This window comes from Gouania willdenowi, chromosome 4 (genome assembly GCF_900634775.1).
Source record: "Gouania willdenowi chromosome 4, fGouWil2.1, whole genome shotgun sequence".
NCBI lineage: Eukaryota > Metazoa > Chordata > Actinopteri > Blenniiformes > Gobiesocidae > Gouania > Gouania willdenowi.
The window spans coordinates 1,261,488-1,280,002 of record NC_041047.1 but is presented as its reverse complement, the minus strand read 5'-3'; the positions used below and the strand labels follow the sequence as shown (position 1 = coordinate 1,280,002).

General features: G+C 41.9%; 2 protein-coding genes across 2 annotated transcripts; one reads left to right on the top strand and one right to left on the bottom strand.

Annotated features, from left to right (window-relative positions):
* Nucleotides 1–488: 488 nt before the first annotated feature.
* On the bottom strand, nucleotides 489–2,971 carry LOC114462259 (phospholipase A2 inhibitor and Ly6/PLAUR domain-containing protein-like). Its single transcript, XM_028444958.1, has 5 exons — nucleotides 2,813–2,971; nucleotides 2,512–2,613; nucleotides 2,241–2,420; nucleotides 2,008–2,121; nucleotides 489–1,386 (listed from the first exon to the last, which is right to left on the bottom strand). Exons 1-5 carry the CDS (start codon nucleotides 2,859–2,861, stop codon nucleotides 1,004–1,006), a joined length of 828 nt encoding a protein of 275 aa, XP_028300759.1. The 5' UTR covers nucleotides 2,862–2,971; the 3' UTR covers nucleotides 489–1,003.
* Nucleotides 2,972–12,550: 9,579 nt separating this feature from the next.
* On the top strand, nucleotides 12,551–17,547 carry LOC114461622 (uncharacterized PE-PGRS family protein PE_PGRS3-like). Its single transcript, XM_028443854.1, has 5 exons — nucleotides 12,551–12,706; nucleotides 12,916–13,017; nucleotides 13,094–13,261; nucleotides 13,851–13,970; nucleotides 16,934–17,547. Exons 1-5 carry the CDS (start codon nucleotides 12,658–12,660, stop codon nucleotides 17,545–17,547), a joined length of 1,053 nt encoding a protein of 350 aa, XP_028299655.1. The 5' UTR covers nucleotides 12,551–12,657.
* Nucleotides 17,548–18,515: the final 968 nt, after the last annotated feature.

Here is an 18,515-nt window from a genome sequence, read left to right as displayed (position 1 = left end):
TTTGCTGGTTTAAAAAGCCTGTTTTATCATTTGTTTTACTTTTTAGTACATTTAGTAGCATGTACTTTTTTACTTTTACTCAAGTAAAATAACAACTTTTACTTTTACCAGAGTCATATTTTATTCAAGTATCTATACTTTTACATGCGTACTGAACACGAGTTATTTTGCTACCTCTGCTGTACTTCAGTGAAAGCGACCTCGCTACCATCTGGTGGTTTGTCAAGTGCAGCAATCCTATCTTTTATTTTTCTATCAGACATTTTTGTCCACAAGTACTTCAATTACAACTAAGGTTAAGAGCAAATGATGCGTAAACTGCTCTGGGCAATGTGTGATTGGAAAACAAACAAACCCTTCCTACCTTTAAATCCCGTCCCGTCAGCTCTTTAAACCTTGCCCAAAGCCATACTTCAGTTTATGATCAGGTTAAAACTCTGTTTAAATGCATTTGTGTACTGTTATCAACTAAACACAAGGAGACCAAGTATTTCTTTGCCTTTATTTAAAATGTACATCCATCTTTACAGAAGCTTAATGAATGTAAGTAGGTACTCATGGTCACAATAATGTATCACATATCAATAGGACTGTTGCATGTTGCTGGGTTGTAGCAATAGCTCTACAGTCCTCTATCATGCATGAATGCAATCTTAGAAGTTTGATAAAGAAAGAAGATAACAAAAAGAAGACAGCAGAAAAAAAATTACAATATTCAACAAAATGTGCAGCAAAATAATACTAAAGACACTGAATTGTTTCCTTCAGTAACACCTGTGAGGGATAATGTCATTATTAAAAAGCTGTTGTCTCCCTTTTTGCTTAGACCTTGCTTCAAATACATAAATTGTGAACCTGCCACAGAGAAACAAAGATTTTCACTCCCTTAAAATGTATAATTTCTTAATCACTGACTGCCGCTTTTACTGTGCTTTGCATTTTTGCCAGTTTGAAGTGATTTAACTGTGTGATTGACAACAAAAACATATTGTCATGATTAGATTTACCATAAAATCACCGAAAAGAGGCCAAAAAACACTTGTGTCATGCTTAGCCTGAGGAAATGAGAATGTATTGTCACTTCCCCAGGGGCTCCAGACGCTGCCGTAGATGCATTAGATGCTCCAGACGCTGCCGTAGATGCATTAGATGCTCCAGACGCTGCCGTAGATGCATTAGATGCTCCAGATGTTGCCACAGTTGCATTAGATGCTGAAGCAGTTGCTGCAGTAAGATCGTTACACAAGTTGCCACTGCAGCAGGTTGGTACAGCGGTAAAGTTTGCAATGGTTCGCACAATCGGGGTTGACCACAGACCAGGAGCAAGGTCACACACATTTTGGGATACGCAGCCCCCGACTGTAGAAGTGTTGTTACCTGACGCCACTGTAATGGAAAGACGGAAAGAAAAAGAACATCATTCACACATTATTATTAATTTGTACCGTTTCTGGATATATGTAGATGATTCACTTGGCCCATAGCATTTGTCTTCCTCCCATTCACTCTCTTTTTTAGAATATTTTAAAAGGTTTACTGGCTGTAGCCCCATGAGCTGGTAAAACATGAAATATTTTACAAGTTCATGGACAATGTGAAGTATGGCAATATGAAGTATTAGGCAAGTTGGACGCCATAACTCAACAGAAACCCATTGCTACAAACAACAATAATTGGCTTTACATTAATTTCCGCATTGTTGTTTATGTGCACTGACACTACCTGTCAGGTGTGGTTGATAATTACATCCTTGCTACATAATTATGGCTTCTTTTGAACACACCTAACATTAGGTTGACAGTGGGGAAACCAGTCTAAATGTAAAAATAATCTTTATGACAAATCTTTCATGTATTGTTGAAGGTTTATCAGGTCAATATGAGCATTAATATCAGAGCAAAATGGTTAAACAGTCCATCCTTTTATCTTTTTTTTTGTTTAACTTGTACTAAGAATCAACATATTGTTTGCAATAGTGAATAGAATGTAATCAATGAGAAGACTTGCCTCTCGCCTCGTAACATCTGTCCTCGTTTCCTTTACATCTTATAATAATATCACATATTTTCCGAAAACAAAAGTGACACTCTCGGCCATTCTCTGTTGTGTTTTTAACTGGAACTGGAACAAAAGATAGAAACACACTTTTTAAACATCAAATACTCCAGCAATTGAAAATGATTCTTTCTCATCTTAACATTTTTAGGCTCGTCCTGAAAAAAGTTACCAAAAAAACCTACCAGCAAGAGTCTCGGAGTTGCAGTTGTCTGTGTTGCAGCACCGAGAGCTGATGAGTACATCTTCGATACTTTCGTCGATCGCGTAAATCTGGTTCCCCATGGATTGACACAGTTGGGGTGCTGCACAGGCTTTGTAGGTCTGATTTGTTCTAGTTTGTGATGCCCCGTTAAATTGTGTTACTGTGGAGTCCACGCATAGTTTGTCAATGATGGAGAAATAGCACTTAGCAAATCAATGTCCAAACAGCAGATTCCTCAGAGAAGAGCTTACCCTGAGCGGTGGCCGTTATGCACGAGGTTTCTGTGTTGCATGTGGCTAGGGTCGTACTCAAACAGTTCGCGTCGGTGCACGTTTGACACTGAAGAGCTCCAGCTGAGGGTTAAAAAGAGGAAGAAGTTAAAAGAGGCCTTTTGTTTCAAAGCACTGAGACACTTGTAACTAATGAGGCTATGAAATGACCATTGTTACTACTCAAATTCAACTAAAACACTGTTTATTAAATATGGTTTGTCAACCAAAGAAGATGCGCAGTGATCGTAATTAAAAGACAAAGGATTGTGTATAATGTTACCTGTGCTGCTGAGTAGACAGAGGACAACCAGAGAAAGGAGATTCATCATGACGAGCAGAGAGGTACTGTTGTCTTTCAAGATGTAATGTGATAATGAACCTTAACTATTCCTAACCATTGATTTCATTATAACAAAAGCAGTTATGGGGCGGGAGTGTTCTCAGAACAGCTTCCCTGTGCACAGGCCACGCCTACATTTGTGAGTTGATCTTGACACATTAATTGCCCTTCTATTTGAGGGTGATTAATATCTGCCCGTCAAGTCGCAGTAACTATAAAGAAGCATGCAGATGATGAGGTACAGTTTCACACTCTCAACAATACATAGGTAAACACACCACCTGTCCCTAAAGATAAGACAGTGGCAGGGAAAGATGTGCTAGCTTACCAGTTTCATTGGAAAATCTCTAGCTGATGCTACATGCTAATGTTGCATGTATTACACTGGATATCTTAGGAAGTAACACATTGTTCCCTTTTCATCTACGGCCAAGAATGTACAGAAAAAAGAAAGGAAATGAGATCTTAATGAATGACTTATTCGTTCAGTTGAAAATCTTTCATTAGATAATGGAATGTATTGAGAACAAAACAACTTAAACTGAAATAATTGTCTGTTCCATTTGTACAACTGTAGTTGACATTGATTCACAATCTGTGTCGGAATCTAACTGGGCAGGTTGATTCCCCAGAAGCGGGAATGACTTGGAGTTACGTTGTGTTGTTTAAGTAAGTTTTTCTCAAATTGGGGTACATGTACCCCGAGAGGTACATGATGGCACTACCGGTGGTACTTTAAAGAGAGATTGTTAGTCTTGGACCCACCCCAGGCGTGAGATGAATGGAAATGATAAAATATATAGAAATAAATCTATTCGGGAGCAGCTAGTGCTCCAGTGACGTCCAGTCAGGGTAGGCAAGGTAGGCAGTGCCTACCCAAGGGTGAATTGATATAATTATAAATTATTTATTTTTCCATTTCCAATAGCCTACAGTACCTATAAGTTTGAAAGTGTCAGCATTTTGTGCGTTTCATAGCCCAAATTACTAAACAGTGCTATTTCCTGGAACAGGTGCACAGTCTCACTCCGCTGTAAGGCAGGAGGAGGCCACGCCCCCTCCCAAAGGCACGTTGCTCCTCTGCCTCTGTTCCCATTGCGTGTTTTTACGTGTTTATGCATGCGCAGTCAGTTCCCCAAGATGACAACCATTTACGTACAAAGGCAGCCTAGAGACGTAACCGCGCTATGCTAAATGCTATATGTACGTTCACAGTGCATTAGTGAATTGTTATCACGTGACCGCTACTGCTACTTTTTCTCGCTAGTGGGCGGAATAACACTACAGTCAGGATGACAGAGCTAGAGATGATAGAGAAACTTTGTTTTGAGGAAAAACGACAGCTTTTAAAAGATGGAGACCAACACCTGAGCTACCAGACCTTCAGCAAAGATAAGGTCAGAACATTGTTGGTACTTTCTACAGTGAATGGAACAAAAGGAAGGATTGACTTTGTGGATTCTCCTCACTGAGGATGTTCTGAGTTGTTGTTGTTGTCTTTTTCTCCGTGTTTCTGTGTTTCCAACACAAACAACAGATGTGCTGTCGTGTCATGAGATATATGTTGTTGGTAGAGTATGGAGGCTATATTAAATAATTGTTTATGTATCTTTAATGGTGTTTATGATGTTGGTTTTGTTAGATGGCTAAATGCTTGTTCATGTGGATCTTGTTGTATTTTTTCTTTCTTATTATGAATTTCATATTTTGATAACCATGACTTTGATGTAAATTACGCTATACAAATAAAGTTGATTTGAATTGAATTAACACTTGACAGCAGAAACATGAAAATGTCATTGGTGGTCTCGATTTGCAACGTGCCTACCCAACCCTAGTGGTCACGGCACATCACTGGGAGGCTCTGCTATGTTATGACTACCGCTATCAGAAACATACATAACACTGAGAGCACAGAACAGCAGCAGATTCACTGAACGGTCTGTTCCCCAAAACCCTTTGACATAATGACAACAGTTTCCTAACAGTTTCCTCACCCTAACCCAAATCTAGCATTAGCTAAGCATTTACTTAGCAATAGCTGAACATTAGCAATAAGGTTGAAAAAGGCTGAAATGTGTTGAAGGTAGTCGCTGAACATGTTAAAGGTCTAAATCAGTTGAAGAATGTCTGGGAATGAAAAGCTTATACGTTGAAAAAACTGAAATTTCCAATAGAATAGAATGGGAAAGAAAAACTGTAACAAGTCAAAAAGTTTAAAAGTTACAAATTATAAAAGTACAAACATAAATCTTGGAAACCTTTTTCCTTTTTTTATAGCCTAATTGTCAAAAATGGACAAATGTGTAGGAGGAGTTAATGGTGGTGATGTCTCCTGCATCCATCCTCACTAATAAGTGCAGCAGTCCCACCGGGACGCAACATTCCTGAGGCAGTCGGCTACTGTCACCATGAGCTCAAGCACCAATGTCTGACTATTCAAATAGATGTGTACTATATGAAGTAATGGCTGCATGCTAATATGTAACACGCCCAGTGCAGTCGTCTGGAATTGAAGGTTTCTATTCTACGCTGATAAGGGTGACCATATGTCCGCTTTTATCCGGACACGTCCTCTTGTCACGCGTTATCCGGACCGTCCAGAAGGCATCTAGTAGACAGTTAATTAAAAAGCTAAGAAGCCAGTATCATGTCATTACGGTTTTTTTTAAGAACGCATGACGTAATCATTAAAGGTGCCGCTTTGTTTGGACGAAATGGTCAGACACGCTGCAGAGAAAGACTAAAGTCCAAAATTAATTGAAAGAGACTTAAATACTGGTGGATTTAATGAAGCAGCAAGATCCTCCTGGATGATAAAACATCAATGGTGGGTCAGAGATGGGCTTGAAAACCAGCTTAGCCTACAGGAAGTTAATGGTAAAATAAGTTCAAATTCTGGATGAATAAATGTTCTGCTTTTTTGTCACTAGTCTTAAAGTGTTTAACTTCTTTTTTATGCTTTTTAAACCTCATTGGCAAAAACAACTTATTTATCTAATATTGGTTTTTGCCGTTCCAAGGTACTTTCAAGAAAGCGTTGAGTACTTTTGGAGGACATGCACATGATAAATTCATAAATAAAGTTTGCACCAATGTTTGCTAGATTTAAACAAATGGATGTCCCGGAGCATCCCCTGTCCTTAGACTCTCCTTTGGTAAGAAAAACTCAGAAAAACCAGTGGGAAAATTAATTACACACATAAATGTCATGTACATCCAACATACTACCATAGAGAAGAGACACAGAAAACAGGTAGTTTTACACCAAAGGCTCCTCAGCAGATTCTTCTTATATTTTGCCTGTGGCGCCAATGGAGCATGTAATGTAACAGCCTTTTGTTTTGCTTTTTCTTATTTACGTAAGGTGTGCATTAGATTATAAACACGTGGTGAAAATATCAGCGTTTATAATCTTTCCCTGTACGTTGTAGTAGTAGTAATAGTAGTAGTAGTAGTAGTAGTAGTAGTAGTAGTAGTAGTAGTAGTAGTAGTAGTAATAGTGGTAACCCTAACCCTAACCCTAACCCCCCAGTTCGTGGGCTGGGGGGGCGCAGCCCCAGACGGCACAAAGACAGCTGCCCAGGTCCCGCTCCCCACCGGACAGCGCAAGCCACGGGGCAATGCCCCCCCCCGGTGCAAAAGCGACCGGCGGCCGCCACCACAGGAGAGAGGGACCCCAATGGCACACAACCGATGCGGAGCAGCAGCCCCCAGCCAAAGGCGCAGAACCCACCCACCCGCCAGCCCGCAGATAGCAGAACAGTCCTACCAAGTGGCCGATACCGACCTCAACCCCCGGAACAGCTAGAGCCGCCCCCCAGCAAAGAGCACCACCCCGGAGCGCCAAGCAACCCCGCCCCAACCCCGGCGCAGACGCCGGCACCCCCCACACCGGCGCGGCAAGCCGCCCTGGACCCACACGCCGCGAGGCACGCCCCCAAGGCAACCAGGAGACGAGACAAGCGCCAAGCCCCACCCGCAGGGAAGGGGCACCCCCACGCCCCACCAGGCCGGCGACGCCCGGAGAGACCCCGCAAAGGGAGCCTCCAGCAACACTCCTCCACGCCCCCCAGAGACCCACCGCCCCGCCACGCCCGACCGCACCCCCCGATCCCCACACGGTAGCCCAGCCATCAACAGAGGGGCCGGGCCCCCACCCGACAGGCCCAGGTGTGTGAATTTACCCACCACCCTGTTATGGTGCCTCTCCATTCCCCAATGGAGAGGCACTTCCCTATCCCCTGAGTGAATGTATGTGTTTAGTGAATGTATGAAGTGCTATTAAAAAAGGGTGGATGGAGGGGAGCGGTGCTCCCCATCCAGCCTATGTGTATATATGTGTATGTGGTGCAATAGCTCCGGAGGGTGGAAGTGGTGGTCCCACCCTCCGGGGGGTGGTGTGTTGAGGTGTAATTAAAATTTGAGGGATTAGTAGGGCAGCCAGAAGTGGGAGTGCCGCCCCATGCCCCACTACTTAGTAGCGCAGGCGGCGGCCCCCTCTACCCCCATCCCCACCATCCAGCCCCCCCGCCGACATGAGACACCCCCGACGCCAGCACAGCCCGGAGGACAGCGGGCCCCAGCCCCACCCCACCCAAGGCGGCGCGGCACCTCGCCGAACCGCAGCCCGTCCCCGGGCAGACGGTGGGGGGGCGCACCCCGAGACACCAAACCCAGAGACTCACCCCCGGGGTACCCCCGCCCAGACACGGCACCCACGAGGCCCGGCGCCCCCAGCCAGCAGACCAACCACCCCGACGCGGATCCGCCAGGACAGGAGCCACCGGCCGCGCCCCCACACACACCCACCTAGCACGGCCCAGCGGAGGCCCCAGCGTGGGCGAGGCCCCACAACTCACCCTTCCCTCCCGCCGAAGCTACACAAGCCAGCCCCTGCGGTCCCCCAAGTGAGCCCCCGAGGAGGAGGGGGAGGGGGCGGCCCGGCCCACCGTGCCAGCAGCACGCTCAGCGAAGGCGCGCCACAGGGAACCAGGCCAAGGTGCCCAGACCGGCCACCCAACAACCCAGGACGCAAGTGCTGCCCCCAAGAGCAGCCACCCCCATCCCGGACCCCCCCGTCCCAAAGCCACGAATCCCACCACCCCAGGCCCCCAGACGAGCCAACCCCCGAGCCACCCACCCAGCGCAGCAATGCCCGCCCCCCAAGCGAAGGCCACAGCCCCCCCACCAGCACCCCGGGCCGACAGGAGCCCCCCACGCCAAACCCAACGGGAGAGCTGGCGCCGAGCGAAGGTGGAGGAGGGGGGGAGGACGAGACAAGGGGACAGAGAGCAAAAGGAAAGAGTGGCAGAGAGACACACAGGCCCCCGGCACCAAGGGCCACCCAGACGTGCACGAAGGGGGCAGGAGAGAACACCAAACCGCCCAGGGACCACGAGAGCACCGGACGCACGCCCCCACAGAGGCACCCAAAACACCCCAGCAACCCACTCAAGCCACCAAGGTCAAGGCCACCTCACAAGCCCATGGAGGTCCAGGTCTACAGTTAGATCAGTGGTGCTGGCAGTTGCTTGCAGGCTAGATCATCAGGCTAAAAATGAAAAATCAAGATTCAATGCAATTAGAAAAGGAGTCCAACGCTCCTCAAAGCAGGTTATTTTATTTTTTCTGAGCAGACATCTTTTTCATGGAAATAAATTCTATGAGGAGATTTCGCCATTGGTTTATGTTTAAGGATTTTTTATCTTTCCAATTCACTAATATTGTTTTTTTGCTATGACAAGTGCCGCAAGAATGGATTGTGATTGGTTTGCTGGAATGTCAAGCATAGTCAGGTCTCCTAACAGACATAGATTTGGAGATAGAGGAATCCTGGAGTCCAAAATGGAGTTTTTCAGTGGTTAGAAACCAAAACTGTTGAACTGGCGAACAAAGCCATACGGCATGTAAATATGAATCAGCTGTTCCCTGGGTGCACGGAGAGCAGATGCCAATCAGTGAGACTTGAGAGCTTTGCTAGTTTATCAGTGTGCTGCTCAGATGCCCCTCCCCCCTTTCCGGTCTAACCCGCATTGATTCCGCTGTGATTTCAAAATAAAAATAAAATAAATGTTTTGAAACGTAATCACCAAATAAGGAACAGTCAAAAAGTATGTTTCCTCAAAAGAGAAGTCCACAGGAGCTCAACACTTGTGAAAGAGCCTTAAACTATCTTCCTCTCTCTCACTCGTGTGTCTGCTGTCCGTCTGCTTGGCCGTGTGCGCAGTGATTGGCTCTGGCCACACACATGACTCTAGCTCACCATGGTGATTGGCTCTGGCACGCACCATACTGGAGCTGTGCAGTGAAATAGATATAGATAGATGGTGTGCTCGCGTCCCCTCACATTGAGGTCAAAAGCTGAATAGGTTTCACTTCTGGGTGAACATGAATGTACGAAACAAAATTAAAATACACATTTGAAATGACCAAATTACTCCAAAATAACGGATGTACACACAAGACAAAGTTTCAGGTAGAACAGATACCGCGCCGGGGAGATATTTGCTCCACAAACACACACACACACAAGCATGCAGACCTTTCTTGCATTATAGTATAGATAGATAGTATAGATGCTGACATGATTGTTGATCATGTGACCCACTGATCAAACAAACACATCTTTTTGTGGCCCCGCTGTGATGAAAGTTACCTACCTCTGCCCTAAGCTATTTACTGTCAGTTAGAAATTGATGACATGGGGACTGTAACATTCCTATGTATGAAAACCAAAGTCAGCAGCTGAGCTCAGGCTCATGAAAACGGGCGGATGTGTTATTTTAACGATGTGAGGTATGCGACACAATGCCTTAAACAAGCCTGAGTTTCCCACTCCTTTAAAAAGGGACAAATATGTCTGTGCCAGTGACGTGAGCATGTTATTAGCAGGAGTGGCAGGGTCACAACAGGACAACACGTGTGCTGTGTGCAGGTGTCGGAGTAGGCACTAAAAGAAAGGAGAACAGTACTTTTCAATAGTCTCAACGCTTCAGACCTGCTGTTTTTTTTTTTTATCATTATCTGAACTACTGATGTACAACTCGCCTTTTCCTCCAAAGTTTCTCATTTATTTTCGAGTCAGCAGAGGTGACAAGTAACAAAGTGCAAATACTTTGTTACTGTCGTTTTTTCTGATATCTGTATGTTACTTGAGTTTTGAGTTGGCAGGGTAACGCCATGCCAGACAACTTTGATGGTAATTGAAGCGTTAAAGAAATCAAGTTGACCACATCATGGACACAAATGCGGTAATTGGCACTCGAGTCAAAAACAACAGGACTTTGGAATCTTCCCAGGACACCATCTCTGTAATAATTAATAATGCATCAATTTTATATAGCGCTTTCTCATAGACACTCAAAGTCGCTTTACAGAATTAAGGGATTATTCTTTCACTCCACGCTTAGTGGTGGTAAGCTACTATTGTAGCCACAGCTGTAATGTGTTTGGTCACTGACTCTGAGTCCAAACTCTTATAATCTCATCGTTGTTATTTATTGTTGAGTGTCAATATAAGCAAAGAAAAAATCAGTTCTTTTTTAGGAAAGCAGCAAAGTGCATTCTGGGAGTGACGCTGTGAAAAAATAACTACCATGACACATAATAAACCCGTGGAAGGTACTGTACTGCAACATATAATTATTGTTTCAAAACTAGACAATGATCACAATAAGAACTACGTAAGGCATGTGTGCCTGTGAGGTGTGAAGAAGCGGGATTGGTTCGAAGAAATTAATTTGTCATAAACACAACAACATGAGGAAGCTTGGGTGGGTGCGTTTCATTGTAATAATGTAATGAACAATCAGTAGAACGCACACTGGGTTATACTGGCCACACCCAGTACGTGACAAAGTTGAGTTTACTGTCTGACAATTAAGTTTTCTTTTTATATGAACAACACATACGTATACTTCCCAGCACAGCTTCACAATCATGGTATCTTTGTGAAAGTTCAGCCAAGTTTCATGAATAACCAAACAAAGAGTGTCAACTTGGTTTCATGTGGGTTTCTCTTCCAGTTATCGTAGCATTTACCATGGTTAGCCAGGATAACACTTGGGCTAAGGCTAGTTAGGGTGACCATATGCACGGATTTACCCAGACATGTCCAAATTTGATAAATAAATGAAAATGTCCGGGGAACACGTTAAGTTAAGACAGTGCTTCTCAAATGGGGGTTCCTGTACCCCTAAGGGTACGCAATGACACTACAGGAGGTATTAGAGAGCAAGAGAGAGAAAATAACAAATGAAAACATATACTGAATAATAAGAACAAACAACAACAAAATACACAAAATGAGACCAAAAACACACTCACTAAGAGAAAAAAATGTAAATATACCAACAACACACAAAACAACAACAAAAACACACTGAATGAGAAAAATACTCAAGTCCACTACACATTACACAAAAATAACAGGGAAACATATGAAACAACCAAAAACACACACTGATAGAGAATAATTTATTAATACCAACAACACAAAAAAAAAATACACAAAATGATGATAGAAGTGATCTTGATTAGAACATGAACTGAAAATACGAGGGTCAGTCTGGACTGGAAATGATAAAAACTATAGAAATAAATACATTCAGGAGGCACTAAATACTGTTTCTTTCCACTTATTTACAAAAATGGCATTCTGTAAAATGTGTTATGACTCATTTATTACATCATTATGATTTATAGTTGTTTTTTCACAGAATTCTGGGCAAAATATTACAGTCGGACATAAGGGGCTAAAAAAGTTTGAGAACCACTGATTTAAAAGATTGTAACTCCAATAATATTTATTCCATTACGGTAATTTTACACACACTGTAATCATTGAAGATGCTTTTTTGTTTTGACAAAATGGTCACACACACAGCAGAGAGAAGAGAAAGACTGAAAAAGACTAAATACTATGGATTTGATTTAAAAGATGGATTTGAAAAGACGGATTAGGAGGAGAAACTTATCCTAGGAAGTTATGGTCACAGTTATTATTATTGAAGTGTTGTCAATACATAATCAATGACCACACCAACCTTACCCCATCAATCTACACATTTTTTTTTTCTTTCAGAGTAAGGGTTAAGTTTAGGGATACCACCATTTAACGTATTAACCACTTCATCCATATCTTCCTAAATCATTTGATCTTGACCTTTTTCCTATTACTCTATTCAATATGTCCCATATGGCCCTAATATTTCTATAATTTAATGTAAAATGTTCCTGTATTATTCCTTTTTAGCTGTTCCTAATATGTAGGTTAGTCTCTTCTTCTTCTTCTTCTTCTTCTTCTTCTTCTTCTTCTTCTTCTTCTTCTTCTTCTTCTTCTTCTTCTTCTTCTTCTTCTTCTAATAAGGCCTGGAAAATTATTATGAAGCCAAAACACGTTTTTCTTTTTTCCTTTGCTCCTATAAAGCAAGACTGACTTTCCAAATCTGCAATTCAGTGGACGCTTGATGACTTGTTTGCTGTTTAACCACTGTCATCAAACATGCATTCAATGTTTTGAACTGAGAAACATTTAAAATGATAAAATGACAGGGTGGGGTGAAAAAGACTTGACATAATTCTCCAATTATAAGAAAAAACAGGAGTGTCTCAGAGAGTTATTTAGCAGAGAAAAAAGGTTACACACCTAGCAATTTTTATTCATACGCATATACCAGTCATAATTGTATTAAAATGATGGAATATAAGACAAGAACGTGTGCAGAGACTCCAGTGTCACTATCTAAGGGAACTTATCTGCACCTCTGAAGGACTTGTTCAGGATGAAGTTACTTTACGCTTTTACTATTTTATGGACCTTGTTCACCACAGGTAACTAAAGTCACTCTTTTTTACAGCTTTCTGTGTGAGACAAAAAGCTGTTTTGGATTTAAAACAAATATTAATTGTAGCAGAAATATTAAAAGTTCATAACCTGAAGTCAATCTTAATTTAAGTGAGATGATAAGATGCCTTGGAGTTTTTACAACATTTGATTTTTTCACAGCATTTTAAATCAAAAAGTCGTTTCTTCGTTTCAGCCAAAGGTCTCGACTGTCAGACGTGTTTGAATCCACAATGTTTATCAGAGACCTCAGTGACGTGCACAACAGAAACCATGTGTGTAACGGCCACCACTCAAGGTACCGGACCCCCTTTAACTGTCCATGTCTCCTCACTTCAACAGTAATGCTAACATGCTTTATTCTGACGCTGCAGTTAGCCTGGGAGGCGTACCAAACACCGTGATCACCAAACAATGTGCGCCACCATCCACTTGTCCATCCATCGGCCCTCAGACTGTCACAATAAATGCGGGACTCAGTAATGTGGTAACATCGGCTCAGTGCTGCAACACGGACAACTGCAACACAGAAACTTTACCTGGTGAGCTCTAAACACCACAAATACACCTAAAGCACAACATCTAAGTCAGAGATAGGCAACTTCTATCAGAGAGGAGCCCTCAAAATATGTGATCGTCTGATCTGAGGGCCACATTATCAACATTTCTGTTAGTATTTAGAATAAGACCAATCTGAGCATTAAGATAAGAAAGAACAAAGGCTTTTGTCTTTGTTCTCCTTTATTGTGGGTTTTTGGGTGTTTGTTTATTTTCTACTTTTTGTGTTTTTGAATTCATTGTGTCTATTTTCTTGTCAAATTCAAAATAATTTTTGTTGCCTTTTTGTCTGTTTTTTGTGTCATTATGTGTGTTTTTGTTATATTTTTTGTGTTATTGTTGTCTTTGAAGTCCTTTTATAAATGCTGTTGTTTTTGTTATCATTTTGTGTCTTTATGTTTGCTGCAGCTTCCTGTGTTTCATATAACTTCCAACTTCATGAATTACAATTTTGTTTTGGGGGCCGCCCTTATTTTGACCGAGGGCCACCTGTGGACCCCAGGACACCAGTTACCTATGTCTGAACTAAGTTATGGGAACCCCCGCTGATTACTTCTGTCCTCACTCTTTCAGCACCGACCAGAAACACAACCGTCAACGAACTGGAGTGCAATTTTTGCATTCCCAACACCGACTTGTGCAACATCATAGTTGGATGTGAAGGAAGTGAGAACAGTTGCTTTCAGGGAACAGGTGAGTTTGACTCCACCATGTTTGTGTTTGATTCCCTTAGATGGACTGGTGCCCTGTCCAGGGTGTACCCCCGCCTAATGCCCAATGAGAGCTGTAGATAGGCTCTATCAGACCCCCGTAACCCTGAAAAAAGAAGCAAGTGGATTAGATCAGTGTTTCTCAAATGAGGGTACGCGATGACTCTACAGGGGTACTAGAGAGAGAGAGAGAGAAAGAATGGAAAATCAACAATTGAGAGCATGAAAAATATGGGTTTTATGATTTTTATTTTTAGTTAAAAGTCTACATTATAACAATGATGATTGAAATGATCTTGATAATAGAAATGTCAGTCTTGTTCCCACATCAGGAGGGAGATGACTAGAGATTATTAAAAAACACTATAGAAATATATCAATTCTGGAGGCACTAAATCAATGTTTTTCAACCTTGGGGTCGTGACCCCATGTGGGACTGTCTGGATTTCAAATGGGGTCACCTGAAAAGTCTAGTAATTGATTAAAAAAGTATTCTTTAAATTTAAAACAACACAATCTTAACTGTATTTCATACATTCACTTTCTCAAATATAAATCTATTTAAATTAAAATACACTACAAATATATCTGAGCTGGCGCACCTTGTCACTAATCCTGGCCGCTTTGGAACACAGTGAAAAATAACAGAAATTAGCTTTTAAACTAATTCTAGAACAAAAATGTGTCTTTGGCCTGAAATGTTTCATATCAAAATTGGGTCACGATCCAAAAAAAGGTTGGGAACCACTGTGCTACATACTGTTTATTCCACTTCTTTACAAAAAATTGTTGTAGTTGGGCAAAAGGGGGAGACTTGGATTCAGAAATAAGAGAAAACAGGACGAGGATTAGAAAATGGATGGATTTTAATCTTGAGGAATGAAATAAGGAGTCATTCTCATTCGCTGTCCTTTAGTTTACAACTTCTTGTTCATGCTTAGTTAAATAATACAAAAATAACTCATGTAAAAATAATCTTTTGAGGGAAGAAGGAAACATTTGTGAAACAGTTATTGAATGTTGCTGTGATGGTTTTCTATTGATGAGCTCTGACTCACTGTTGCAACATAAACTGGGATGGGCACTGGAGTCTTGGATTACGTTTGTACTAAAGATAAATGGGTGATCATTTATTTAAATTAGGGCCCTGACTAACACTGGAATGTTGTCCAGTCTGTACCTCGCCTTGACCCCACGTCAGCTCTAAAAAAGTCCTCCAACCCATAATGGAAACAGTGGAAATAGAAGATCAACTAAATATGTTGGATTTAATTCAATTAAAAGTCAAAGACAACTTGATTATTCCTCATTTTTAGCCTCACAGTAGAAGTGTTTTTAGAGACAACAGAGACCTCTCCCACAGAGGATGACTCAAAGGTTGTTTAAGGCTTTAGCTCAAAGGTCTGTAACCCATGGCTCAGGAGCCACATGTGGCTCTTTCAGCCCTCTGCTGTGGTTTTGTGGAAAAAAATAATCAGGTGTGTGTATTTATTCACCGAGGGAGATTCAGACTTTAACTTGGAGAGAATTCTGTATTTTGGGTGAGACTCGAACATTGTCCATAAAACCTAAACCTCACTGAATCACCTTTTTGGGATTACCCTGGTTATACCCCATGAAGGAGCTCTGACTATTTTTTTATTCTCAAGCTAAAGAAGGTACAGCTTAAAATCAATAAGAACATTAAAGTCGGCAACAAATCATTTAAAATCATACATCAACATGACCATAAATCTCTCTCAATCATACACAGTAGAGAAAAAAGTTCCTTTAACTTTGATTTAAAAATGTTCACATGTGATGCTGACTTCAGCTCTGCTGCAGTTTGTTCCACTTCTTTGCAGCATAACAACTAAACACAGCATCACCATGGTTACTGTGAGCTCTGGGCTCCACTATCTGACCTGTGTCCATAGATCTCAGAGACCTGCTGGGTTCATACCTGACTAACATCTCACTGATGTATTCTGGACCAAACCCATTCACAGATTTATAACCAGCACCAGAACTTTACAGTCTCCTCTGAGGCTGACTGGGAGCCAGTGTAAAGACTTTAAAACTGGACTAATGTGTTCTGACCTCTTTGTTCTGGTTCAGACCTGAGCTGCAGCGTTCTGAACCAGGTCTTGTAAAATTTTCCAGAAAATTCCCCTCGCAGGGTTCGAACTCACACATTTTTGCTCAATGACCATAAAACTGAAGTTTGGCTTTTCTTCTTAAATACAAGAAGGACTCACATGGACATTTTTGTTGCATAACAAACACAAATGTAACTCAGCAATGAACTGATTTTATAAGAGCAACACACTATAGATTGTTTATAAACAGCATAAAGAAAACAAAAAATCCCCAAAAAAAAAACGTTAAATGAAGCTTTATCTTCATTTTAAACGTCTAATGTGGCTCCTAATGCTTTCTTTGGCTCTTTGACTGATAAAGTTTGCGAGCTCTGCTTTAGCTGCTATTATTGGCTAACGTCACCAAACCTTAAAAGCAGTTTTTTGATTTAATGAAGTGGGAAAAAAAAGTCCCAAAGACAGCATCGACTTGGAACTGAGAAAGTTGTTCGTCATCAACGACTAGTCACGAATAAAGCATGTGACTGGTTTGGCCAGTCTAACAATAATGTAGTTATGCCTGCTGATGTGTTGCTGTAATGGTGATTTAATTATGTTTAAATAATGGGTGCGCAACAAAAACTCCACCACCCAAAGTTGAAAACAAGGATCCATGAAACCAAAAATGACATTTCAGGTTTTTCTCAAAGACGGCCTGGAGTGTGAAAGTGTTGAAAGGCTGGAGATAGGCACCAGTAGACCAATCCAATGTGACCCTTAGTGCATAATAGACCAATAAATGGCTCTTCTTAACCAATAGTTCTTCAAACGCAGTTTAATACCGTCAGCGCGGGAACCTAATAACAACAAACCTCCTTCTTCTTCCCAGTGACGGGCAGTCCCATCGGTGATGATATTCTTGGATGTGCGTCTACAAACCTTTGTGATGGTGCTATGAGCCTGGGGACGCAGCTCTTTCAAACCTTTGGAACCATCACCAGTGGACCAACCTGCTGCAGCACCCCGTTCTGTAATGAAAGATCAACAGGAACAATGACAACACTCTCCCCAACATCGGTCACAGGGGGGTCGGATGGGAGCACGGGAAGTGGGTCAGGTGGGGACGGAGGTTCTGGTGGGGTAACCAGTGGGTCGGGTGGGGACGGAGGTTCTGGTGGGGTAACCAGTGGGTCGGGTGGGGACGGAGGTTCTGGTGGGGTAACCAGTGGGTCGGGTGGGGACGGAGGTTCTGGTGGGGTAACCAGTGGGTCGGGTGGGGACGGAGGTTCTGGTGGGGTAACCAGTGGGTCGGGTGGGGACGGAGGTTCTGGTGGGGTAACCAGTGAGTCGGGTGGGGACGGAGGTTCTGGTGGGGTAACCAGTGAGTCGGGTGGGGACGGAGGTTCTGGTGGGGTAACCATGAGTTCCTCACCAGTATTGACATGTGCATTAACGGGGCCAGTCGGGGTCGTAGTAATGATCTTTATATCGACCTTTGGTTAATCTCTATTCAAGAAAAAGCATCAACAGTGAAAAGCATGAAATGAACTGTTGATAGGAATTCAACACCGTTGTACATAAAACGTTGTAAAATACATCAAAATAAGAAACAACAATCAAAAGTACTTTTCAGGAAAGAGTTTATGACTAAAAAACGTAAGACTTGTTTTTTTTTGTTTTATTCACGCGTTCAAGTGTCCTTTCAAATCTAATGCTATTGAAATGTTTTTCCAAATAATGCCATTGATTAAAGAAATAAAGTGTGATCTATGTGCTCTCTTTCCTGACCGTTAAAATGACATAATTGAGTATTTATTTAAAAAAATAAAAGTTGTCTCTACGGTTGCAACGTTCCTTTGTTCTAATATTAGTCTTCGTTTTTGACTGGGATTAAAAATCCAGACAACATTCCCAACCAGGCAGCACCCACCCAGACAGGCCACGGGGGGGGGGGGGACATCAGATATGTCTAGAATCAGTGAACCCCTTAATCTTATAATATGCACATATTCACACTATAAAAACTGACATAATTCATTGCTATATATCTATATAATTATACAATTAATATACATTAATCTATTCAAACATACACATACATAAGTATATACACACATACTTGTAATTTTTTCCCCTTTAACACTTATGCTTCGAGAAGATACATTTTATGTATTTATGTTTAAATTGCTTTAATTTCAGACACTTGTTTTATTTCCACACGAACTGTTTCACAACCTGGTACTGCTTTCTGACACGCTAAAGATTCTTTTGTTTTCCGTGTGTGTAGTGACCAAAAGTTCACTTTGGGAGAAGTTTTTGTTGTGCTTCAAATAACTTGTTTGAAAAAGCTACAATATCTACTAATGTGAGTAATTTTGATTTATTGAGTAGTGGCACATTGTGGTCCAAATATCCTGTATTATGAACATAACGTGTTGCTTGTTTTTGAGGCTAAACTAAAGCTTGTAATC